The 10,673-nt window shown below is 39.9% G+C and overlaps 1 protein-coding gene across 2 annotated transcripts in view; it reads left to right on the forward strand.

The window, feature by feature from the left end:
• Window positions 1-7,309, forward strand: part of LOC122180202 (protein FAM53A-like) — a 29,550-nt gene extending 22,241 nt beyond the window's left edge. For both annotated transcript variants that reach the window (XM_042871737.1, XM_042871738.1), the window contains exon 2: window positions 6,718-7,309. In XM_042871737.1, coding sequence (XP_042727671.1) covers window positions 6,718-7,041 — 324 coding nt within the window. In that variant the 3' untranslated portion in view covers window positions 7,042-7,309. The remainder of the gene's footprint in view (window positions 1-6,717) is intronic.
• Window positions 7,310-10,673: the final 3,364 nt, after the last annotated feature.

Here is a 10,673-nt window from a genome sequence, read left to right on the forward strand (position 1 = left end):
TATTTATTCTTGCTGGTCCGGTACTAAAAAAGTTTCAACCCTTCTTAATTACAAGCAGGTGAAATAGGTATGCCTGTTTGTAGAACATAATTCCACATTCCCATAATAAAAGGCTGCATGATTTATACTTAGTGAAAGAGCAGAGGTAAAAGGTTGCAGTTCACAAATCCACAGACTTGGAAAACATAAGATGCCAACATCTTAATCAAAATTCCATACAGTAAACTTTAAAAAATGCAGTTTAATGTTGCCCTAGGTTTTATATGAGAGGAACATTGCCATATATATTCACCTCCTACATGTTAGTATTGCTATTGAATTATATATTTCAAGTATATATAAGTATATTAAATATTTCAAGTATATGTAATCAAGTATATATATATCAAGGTGTTCAAGTATTGCATTAACTCAGATTCTGATTTGCCTTTTAAAAAAACCTAACAAATGTTGATCAATGATGACGGGTCTTGGACTTGTTGCAACTGCAAACCTCTTGTGCCTGAGTTCCCTGTAAGCATCTGTTAGGTCTCTGCTAAACTGTCCTTATCTGACCCAAAACTTAATATACAATGTAAAATGGCAGCAGTGCTTTGTATGCTTAAATCCAATACAGAGTAACACCTTTAGGCTGACATACTCAAACTATTCTTTAATCTATTGAAAGTTAATTGAGCATGTTTCCTCCCTGACTCTTTGTCCATTTGGTAGACCTTTAACTATTCCAGTGGTTTGGGTGAGATACTTTGTGTGATAAGTAACCTTGTGTCCTTGTAGATGCAAGTATAGTTAGACAGACTTGGCATTTCAGAGAAGTATTTCTATTTCATTGGAACAGAATATTTTTCCAACTCATGATACTAAATAAAAAGGCCAAATTAAATCACAAGTTATTACAGCTCATAAACAAAATTTACAGGGATACCATGGCACAATTTAGAATAAGCATAAAAATCTAGGCCAATAAATAGATCAGCTTTCATGGTAGACTATACCAGAAAGCAGCGTGTGTAAATCTAGAACAGTCTAGCTAGTGGAAGATGAAAGCCTGTTACTTCACAATGCTATTTAGCATCTGATGTGAAATGAGTTGATGTCAGTTCACTTCTCTTCCTGGGCACCTACATCTAAAAAATTAAAATTACCTTTGAAGATACAGCAGAGACAAAGTACTGAACAACTTTCATTTTCAAGTCATAGCCACGTTGCTGTGTGTCAGTTTGTACTGATTCTTAACTAGGTCCCTGGCTTTTGAGTACAGAAACCTGCAGCAATATATATATATTTTTTTTTAATGTAAAAGAATGGTTATTTTAGTTGTTGGATAGCATGGCAAAATGATAGAGGTGGTTTGCTCTCTTCCCTGTTCGCATCCAGTATTGTTTGTCCTACTTCCTATGTATAGACAGTGAAATAGGTATGATCTTGAGTATTCCAAATACTCAAAATGGAATATACAAACACACATCAGATTTTCAAGAAAATGAGGAGCAACTGCAGAGCTACAAAAAGCTAACTCTATATTTGGTCCCCAGATTGAATCCAGTTAAGGATTAGATTCAGCCTATGAAAGTGTCAGAAATCTTCTTGGGATTTGGTTCTGTTTCAGTGGAATACAAAAATAGAAATATTTTTAACTACTTGGCTTTATGGCTTGATGAGGGAAAAAATGCTTCTAATTTATTTCAAACATTTTGCTTAGAAGTCTGCAGTGTTTTCTTCACTCTGAGTACTTTTTAGATGCTTTAATTCAAACACAATGTATTTCTACACCTTGATTTCTCATTTGCACGGGGAAGAAATCTTTCCTTGTCACCTTTGTTTTTGCTGGAATCATAAAGGGATTTGATCATATAGCTCCAGTTTCATGTACTTGGCTTACTTCAGGTTCTCAAAGATAACTATTCACAAAATGCTCAGTGCTGCGCAAGACAGAAGAGCTGGTCAGACCACAAGAGCTATACTCTACAGTAGGGTTTGTTATATCAATCAAGCATTTCTCCTTCTGGCCTTCGTCTTGTGTAGAAGATGAAGTGATATTTCTTAACAAAATTCAATGGCTTACAACATTGTATGTGCCTATGACTTGAGCACTGTCTATACAAGCAATTGCATAAGTGGAAAATGCACTTTTTTAGGGAGGGAAACTCCTCTGTTTGTACCTATTTGTGATGAGAGGGTGTGATGGTGGTGATTATGTATTTGAAAGGCAGTTTTCAACAGGATGGAGCGTTTTGTGATAGCTTCTGTAATTTGAAGTCCTTAAGTCTACATCTTCCTGAATCTCTTGAATGCATTGAATTTGCAACGTAATTGGGTTTCATTATTGCTGTGGCTGACCTGTCACCTTTTTGGGGACAGGCTGATGTCTGAGGTGCTAACACATAAAGCTATATGTGGTACTTCTGAGCTAAAAATGATTGGCCAGCAGTCAGGGCATTTGCTTTTGAGCCAATCTGATGCAGCTGTAGGAGCTGCAAGTTGAGAAAATCAAGCAAGGATGAGTGTAGCCCTCAAAGTGTGAAGCCAGTCTAGCTTCATCAGTTAGCAAGATGTGGAGAAGCAGCAGAAAAAGCTGTGTTGCTGTGCTTAAGCTGTCTCTGCACTTGGATCAGTTGCTGATATTCCAAGAAATTCCAGAGTTGACTCAGCATGAGAACTTATGTCACTCAGATCTTTCCTCTCCCTATTGGAGAACTCAACAAGAAACCCAATGTGCCAGTATCTCTTAGAGCAGCATCTCTTGCACTGTGCAGCCATAGGCAGAAGTCTCAGGATGGGCCAGAAAGCAAACCAGGTCACTAGTCTGATCAGTCTGACAAATTGCCTTTTTCCCTCGGTCTAGGGCTTCAGGGGCCTGCCATTCCTGAGAAGCAGTGGGGTGGACTCAGGGCTTCTGGTGGCTCCAGGCCCTGCCTGCTGTTGGCTGCTGCAGCTGTACCTCTGGGAGCAGCTGCATCCTCCACTCTGCATAAACTGGGGGGAAATAGGTAGAATTGGGACATGGGAAGAAGCATGAGAACGGCTGCTCCAGTTATGCACTGAGTTTCAGTGCACATAAATGATGTGGGTTTCTTTTGACTACTGTAGCAAATGCTCTAGTTTTGTTACTAAAACAAAACCGACCTTTCTATTGCTCTTTATATTTGGAAAGTGATATATTATCAGTTTCTGAACTTGAGGTTTAGTGAGCTACAGGCATTAGCTTCCTTTCAAGCTACTCTGGGCTTTCGTGCTTTCTTTGTATGGCAAGGGTCTAGAGAGATTTCTTTTATTTCCTTCCCCACCATTGTTTTCAGTACAAAGTTTTTTTTCTTAATATTCAGACATTTTATCGCCTCACTTCTTTTAGAACTCTGAGTTTCTTTTTTTTTCTTTTTTCCCCATTACACAAAAGAGTACTTTTAGCTGATTGAGTTCTATCCATTGCCAACTGCAGACTCTTTTGTCTTGTTGTCCAGCATCCTTTATGGAATGAGGACCATTGAGCGAGTACTTGTTGGCTCCCTGCTGAGCACAATTGTGCGTGCAAGGTGTGGTACTGTACCACGGAACATGGAAAGCTGCAGTTTGGAGGGCCTGAATGCATTGCAATTTTTACCTTTTTGCTTTGTGAAAGAAGTGGGATTGTGCTGTGAGATAATAAATCCACCTATTTTTAGTTTGGTGCAGTTGCGACAAGTGGGCGAACAAAGAACCAGTTGAATGCACTTGCTGTTGTGTTGAAACCAGCTAAAAGTTCCTATTCAAGTAGTTTCAGCACAGTACAGCTAACAGGCAATTTTCCATTTATGTATACAAACCATCTAGAAAGACAGCTGTGCGGTTGGATTAATTTCTAGCAGTAAATTGAATAAAAGAAAATTGAAGGAGGTCTCGGGAATTCCTTTCTAAACAGTGAAAGCAGATCTTTCAAAGCTTTCTTTTATTTAATCCCTTGCCTTCCCAATGTCTACTGTAAGATTTAAAGGACTGGAAATAGTGTCCTCTATGTGGAGGTATACAACAGGAAATGTGCTCTTTTTTTTTTTTTGAAGCAAAGGGATGCTATTAAAATATCCTCTAACACTTTCTACTTCAAAATATGCTGATTTGCTTTTAAGTAAATGGGAAATTCACACCTCTTAGTCATAAAAAGGAGCTCAAATGTTTGTGCTTGTGTAAGCTGTAAGTGAGCAATGTAGAAATGTGTTCTGAAAACAGGAATGTGTTTTATACCCAAACTGTTTTTCACTGGGGAAAGGAACTTGGTAGTAGAGAGCTTTTTGATTATGCAAGGTTATCAATTTTGTTGAAGCTAGTTACGTGTTGAAATAGGATGTGGGTTTTAACCAAGGCTAACAAAGATTTCAGTGAACTCCTACTGATAAAATGGTGGTCACGGGCTTCTATTTTAAAGGTTGATCTTCAAATACTACTTTGGCATTATAAATTAGCTCCTAAATGAAGTCTTGATTCTGTTCAAGTAAACTGTGATAACAGATACAGTTTGGGCAGAGAATGGTTTGAGGACAGCTCTAAGGAGAAGGATTTGGGAGTGTCATTTGGTGAAAGATTCAATATGAGCCAGCAATGTGTGCTTGCTGCTCAGAAGACCAACTGTATCTCAGATTGCACCAAGGGAAGTGTGGCCAGCAGGTTGAGGGAGCTTGATTCTGCCTCTGCTCTCATGAGACCCCACCTGGGGTATTGCATCCAGTTCTGAGGCCCCTAACACAAGGACAGGTTGGAGTGGGTCCAGAGGAGGGCAGTGAAGATGATCAGAGGGCTGGAGCCTCCCTTGCAAGGACAGACAGAGAGTTGGGGTCTTCAGCCTGGAGAAGAGAAGGTTCTGGGGGGACCATATAGTTGCCTTCCAGTACCTGAAGGGGCCTACAGAAAAGCAGGGGAGGGACTTCTATAAGGGCATGTAGTGATAGGGCAAGGGGAAATGGCTTTTAAACTGCAAATGGGTAGATTTATGCTAGATATTAGGAAGAAATGCTTTACTGTGAGGGTGGTGAAACACTGGAACAGGTTGCCCAGAGAGGTTGTGGATGGGTCCTCCCTGGGGGCATTCAAGGCCAGGCTGGATGGGGCTGTGACCTGGTGTGGTGGGAGGTGTCCCTGCCTACAGCAGGGGCATTGGAGCTACTTGTACTTAAAGGTCCCTTCCAAACCGAACTGTTCTATGATTGTATCCTTCTGACCTTAAACTTATGACTTGCTAATTAATGATCTGCTTTATATTATATGACAGCAATTTTGAGCCAAAGCTCCATATAAGTGTAAGAAATCTCTGGTAGGTAATGGAGGGTGTAGCACTGAAGCATTATTTTCTTGGTTTTCCTTCAAGTAATTTTTCTGTGTAGACTAGATGTAAGAATATCCAAGTAGCAACTTGAAGAGTGGCAGTAGGCTTACTGCAAGGTGTTCTACATAGCACTGACCTCAGGGGTCAGCTTTACCACTGGGTGGCTTCACTCTCCCCACTTACCCAATTTTGTATAGACAAGATGAGCTCATGCTTAGATTTCCTCTGAACTTGTGAAGTTTTGTTTGAAAGCCACTTAACAGATCTGGTAAACTGTTCATGTGGCTGCTAGCATGCAGTGGTGGAGTAGGAAGATTTGTCCAGTGCTCTGGGAAAGCATCTGGAACATGATGTAGTATGAATGTTGCAATGTTTGTATTCCATGCGAATGTATCAACTAATGTGAAATACTTAAGAAATGACAAATCTAGGGGGAAAGCTGAAAATGGGTGTGAAAGTGTTTTGTTCTTTGTGGATCTACTTGTAATAAGCTGTGGCCATGTATATGTGAGGCTGCAGTCAGATATCAAGAGCAGCCACCACAGTGTTACTCTCTGGATTCTCACCACTGCAAAGAGAAACCTTGACTGTTACACCCTTTCGGCTCACTGTGTGCTTGTAAGAGACAGAGTTTAGAAGTTTCACATTTATCAAAATCAAACTTCCGTTGTCTGTATGGCCCTGTTGTTAGATGCTGCTTTTGATTTCTAGTTAAAGATCCCTTACAGCTGCATGAGGAACTCAGACATTTTTTCCTTTATTTAGGATACTGAGGATTTCTTTTTTAAATCAGGGTTAGCACCCCTCTCCTTTTAATATACTTTTCATTTAAATAGCCCTGAAATTCCTGAGCTCTTGTTCAAATGGTACCAAAAGTAAGACAAACTAAGCTGACTCTGAGAAAGATACTTACAGCTTGGCTGCTTGCTGCTTTGAGGTTACCCAGACGTGCCAGTTGTCTTGCTGCAGACTCCTGTGGGACTGGAGAGCTTATTATCTACGTGCTTGGGAACTTGGAGAAATTAGTTGTTGACTAGGCTGCAGTGCAGCTGTCTAACCTAAATGCTGATGTTACTAACTGCTGTGCTCTGGGTTTGCCAGAAGGTGAATATACCAGCCTAGATGCTTGTAGTTCCCTATTAAGTTAGATTTTTAGACTTTTCTGCATACAAAAGGAGTCTGCTAGAATTTTGTCACAAACTGGAATCTACATAGGCAAAAAGTCTGTGCACGATCAGGTTGAGTAGTAAACAAATGCCCTTCTTCCTTTTTCCTCATGTCCCACATTGTTTCCAGCTGTGCTTTGGATATATGCTTCTCTAAACTTGAGTACATTTCCTCACCTCATTGAAATACTTACGAGAATCAATTCTGCTCATCCTGTACATTCATCATTAATATATTCATATTTTTTTCAATTACAGACTTTAAAAAATTCCAAAAGTCTTTGCTCCCTTGATTATGAAGATGATGATGATGACACACAAATGAAGACAATTGTGTCATCCCCATGTGACTCAAATGATCTTATGAACATCATCACCCCTGGTTCCAGTCCAATGAAAGAACAGCTGGATGAAGTAAGGCATCACGGGTCATGCCAAGGTAGCTTCAAAACAAGGGATTATAAGAAAGCAGCTGCAGTGTGTGAAAGTGATGAGGACACAAGTGATTGTGAGAGCACTGAAGAAGGCATCTTTCCTCTAGACTGTGGGGACTTGGACTTAGAGCAGATTGAAAACAACTGAGTCTCAAAGTTGTGTGCTAGAATCAGAGTTGTTCTAAATTAAAATGATAGAGGATTACCTTTGCCATGCATAATCCATGTCCCTGAATCTCTGTATTGCCTATCTTGGGCCTGTGTTAGAAGAAATGTTTCAGGTGGGGGAAAAATGTGAACCATTGTTACCTGTTTAGTCTATTGATCAGTATGTGGATGACAATGACAACAACAACAACAGAAAAGTAGGAGGTTAAATGTTATTTTGAACATTAAGGAATAATTTTGATTAAAAAATTTCCTAACAGATATTTTGCATTTTTATGGCTTTTACAGTTCTGGAGAAAAAGCATCTCTATTTTGAAATGAATTTTCAGAAGGGCATTCTATAAAACTAAATCTGTCTACAGTGATTCTGGTGCGGGTATATGTTGCTTTTGTTAAAGAGCTTAATGTGAAAAGTGAATTGCATAATGAAATTGGTAATAAACCTTCAGATAGAACTCTTAAATACCTGGTTGGCAACTGGTCCAAAATACTTAACTGCCATCTCTGACAGTGTCTGGATTAAAAAAAAAAAAAAAAAAAAACACAACTTCATAACATGTACAAATGTTCTTTTCATACATTCAGGACTTTTTGATCAAAATATGGTAGTAACCTTAAAGGTTAACATTTTCCATGATTTTACTACTTGAATTGTTTTCTAGCCTGAAGCAATGCTAATTTAGGTGGGATAAAACTGCAAGTAGCTGCCCACCTACTTGGTCATTATGTTTTCTGTGGTTCAAAAGAATGTACAACAAGAGCACTTGAACTTTTAGACAGGGACTTTGTAATGATCAGTTCCCCAGGAGGTGATCCCTTCAGCAATACTAGAAGGAAAATAGTCCTTGAATTAAATAAAATGACATTTTGCTTTGCACTTGTGTCTGTTTATGAATTTTGTTGGAGGAAAATACAGAGTCTGGGTCATGTTCTGTAATATGGTATTTATGTACAGAGTTGGGTGGAGGGCAGACTTCTGGTCATCTAAAAAGAAAGTCAGATTGGTTTGAGGAGCTGGGGAGTAATTCCTGCTAGATCCCAGAAGTGTCTCAGTGATTACATGCACCATAATAATCTTAATATAATAGTCTATTCACTGCAGACTATTGCAACACATATTTTGTTAGTTCAGCTGGAATAGGGATTTGCCTGATGAAGAGGGAAAATAATCTCAAAATAGAGATTTTAAATTGGATAGAACTGGAGAGGCTTAGATTATGGCGTTTCATTGCATCTCATTAGTCTGCTTAAATGAGCCAACTCCTATGATAGTCTGTGCTATAAAACCAAAATCCAGTATCATTTCAAATCACCTAATGGAATGTGATTGAAGTGAGAAATTAATATCTGGAGGCATGTGACAAGAAGCAGAACAAGGTGCGACTCGGGCTGCAGCCTTGTGGTTAGGGTCAGCCTTTGGGCATAAAAAGAACTGGCTTTTAATTACTGAAGTAGCTTGCATGGCTTACTGTCTGTACAAAACTGAGCTTGGGGTAGCCACTAAAAAGCTGTAAGTGTTCTTCATGCTTTTATGACTCCTACTGCACATGTAACTAACGGCAGCAGTGGTCTGCAATACCAATACCAATATACGTGCATATGGAGGTGTGAGATCACTGAAAAGACTTGTTAGGCTCTTGATGTGTTAATATATATCGTGTTAATATATATCATGCTCATTGTAGCAGCAGAAAATCATCCTCCTTTTCCCAGATGAGTAAATGAAGGAGCTGCTCATGGAGCACAGTTCTTTCGGAAGCTCTGTTAAATGTGCATCTCGCTCTGCAGGTTATTTGGATCCAGAGGAGGGCCATGAAGATGATCAAAGGGCTGGAGCACCTCTCCTATGAAGATAGATTGAGGAAGTTGGGCCTATTCAGCCTGGAGAAGGCTCTGGGGAGACTCTATTGCAGCCTTCCAGTTCTTGAGGGAAGCTTTAAAAACAGGACAGGGACTTTTTATGCTATCGTGTAGTGACAGCAGAAGGGGGAATGGATTTAAACAAAAAAAGAGGCTGCCCAAAGAGGCTGTAGATGTCCTGTCCCTGCAGGTGCTCAAGAGCAAGTTGGATGGGGCCCTGGGCTGCATATTTTAGTGGCTGGCCACTTTGCTCATGGGGGAGGTCGGAACTGGATGACCTTAAAGGTCCCCTCCAACCCTAGCTGTTCTATGATATTTGCTCCTATGTAGCAAAGAGCTTGCAGGTAGTGCCACATACATGCACAAGCTATTGGAAATAATTTTCTGCGACTGAACGTCACTATTTTTGCACTGAAAATTAAGTTCCAAGAAATATCAAATGAATTCTAGCCATTTTTCCTTGTGGATAAATGGGAATTGATCTGTAGCAGGCCATCAGTCATCATGGATAATGGGACAACAAAGCTGCCTCCTGGACTTTAATTACTAGTGGCAGAACCACATTTCTCTTCGTGTATTTTTCTTAACTGAGCAATAGAGGTAAGTAAAATTGAATAAACTTTAATGCAGGATTGTAGCAAAGACCTGTAGTACTACTGGGATCACTTAAAGGCCAATTTGCCTATTTGAAAGCACTCTGATTAGAACTGTAATGGCAGGGAATGAGAAAGCTAATGTGGCAATCCATTTTGGCTCTTCCTCTCCCAAGGAAAACAGGCTTCTGGAAGAAGTGAAAGAAGAAAATACCTCAGAGGACACAAATAAAAGGAGGTAAGATGTGCTTTGTCAAGAAAAAAACACTTTAGAAGGAACTCCAACTATTAATAAGCAATAGGGAAAAGGCAAGAATAGAGCAGGTAATATTCCAGCTCTGAAATATGGGCTGGCTGTGATTTTAAATTTACATCTCAAGTCTCAAAGGGTTCTGCAGTTTCCTTCTGTAGGGGCATTGTTTTGACTCAACACAAAGTCACATTCCTACCCACATATTTGGGGTAGGAAGAGGTTTCCCAAGTTATGGTACAGATGTTTGCTTATGGTAGCTCAGGACTCCAGCCCCATGGCAGCCAGCTGTTAAAACTCTAAATAGCTCTTTCATAGACACAGACAGACAGGAGTGGTTTTAGATACTGAAGAGCAAGCTTCATGAAAGTAGGAAGTAGTAATTATCTAGTTCTGAGTCTTATTAGTTGGTGACAGAAAAATGAGTGGTTGAACAGCTGTGCAGTGACACAGGGAATGAAGAAATTGACTGAAAGGGGTCTGTGCACTCTGTCTACAGACCCTCATGTAATCCCACATGCGAACCAAGAGTAAAAGGAATTACTGGTGTGAGGTTATTTCAGCTGGGGCAGGCTTTGGCCTTGCATCATGCACAAGATATTGAGATGTGCTTAAAAGAAATTCACGGGTGATAAATTTGGCACTTCTGTTACACTCGATTATAGAATAAAATCTGGTGGCTGTTTTGGGCAAGTTTACAAAAAGAGAAAACCTGCTTCTGAGGGTGAATTGTATTTGGTAGTGGCTGTGCTGGGCTGGGAGTGGTTTCCTTCCGTCTTGCAGCCAATGTCAGAACAGAAGGCTGTGCTGCATGGCACTGTGGGAGTTGTTTTAGGTCACTTATCTCTCATTTTTATTAGCAACCAGGCTAACAAAGTAGTATGCATGTTACATTTGCAGTCAACAGGA

The sequence above is a fragment of the Lagopus leucura genome, unplaced genomic scaffold, assembly GCF_019238085.1.
Source record: "Lagopus leucura isolate 7727_CA_CO unplaced genomic scaffold, USGS_WTPT01 Super-Scaffold_100004, whole genome shotgun sequence".
NCBI classification, from domain to species: domain Eukaryota; kingdom Metazoa; phylum Chordata; class Aves; order Galliformes; family Phasianidae; genus Lagopus; species Lagopus leucura.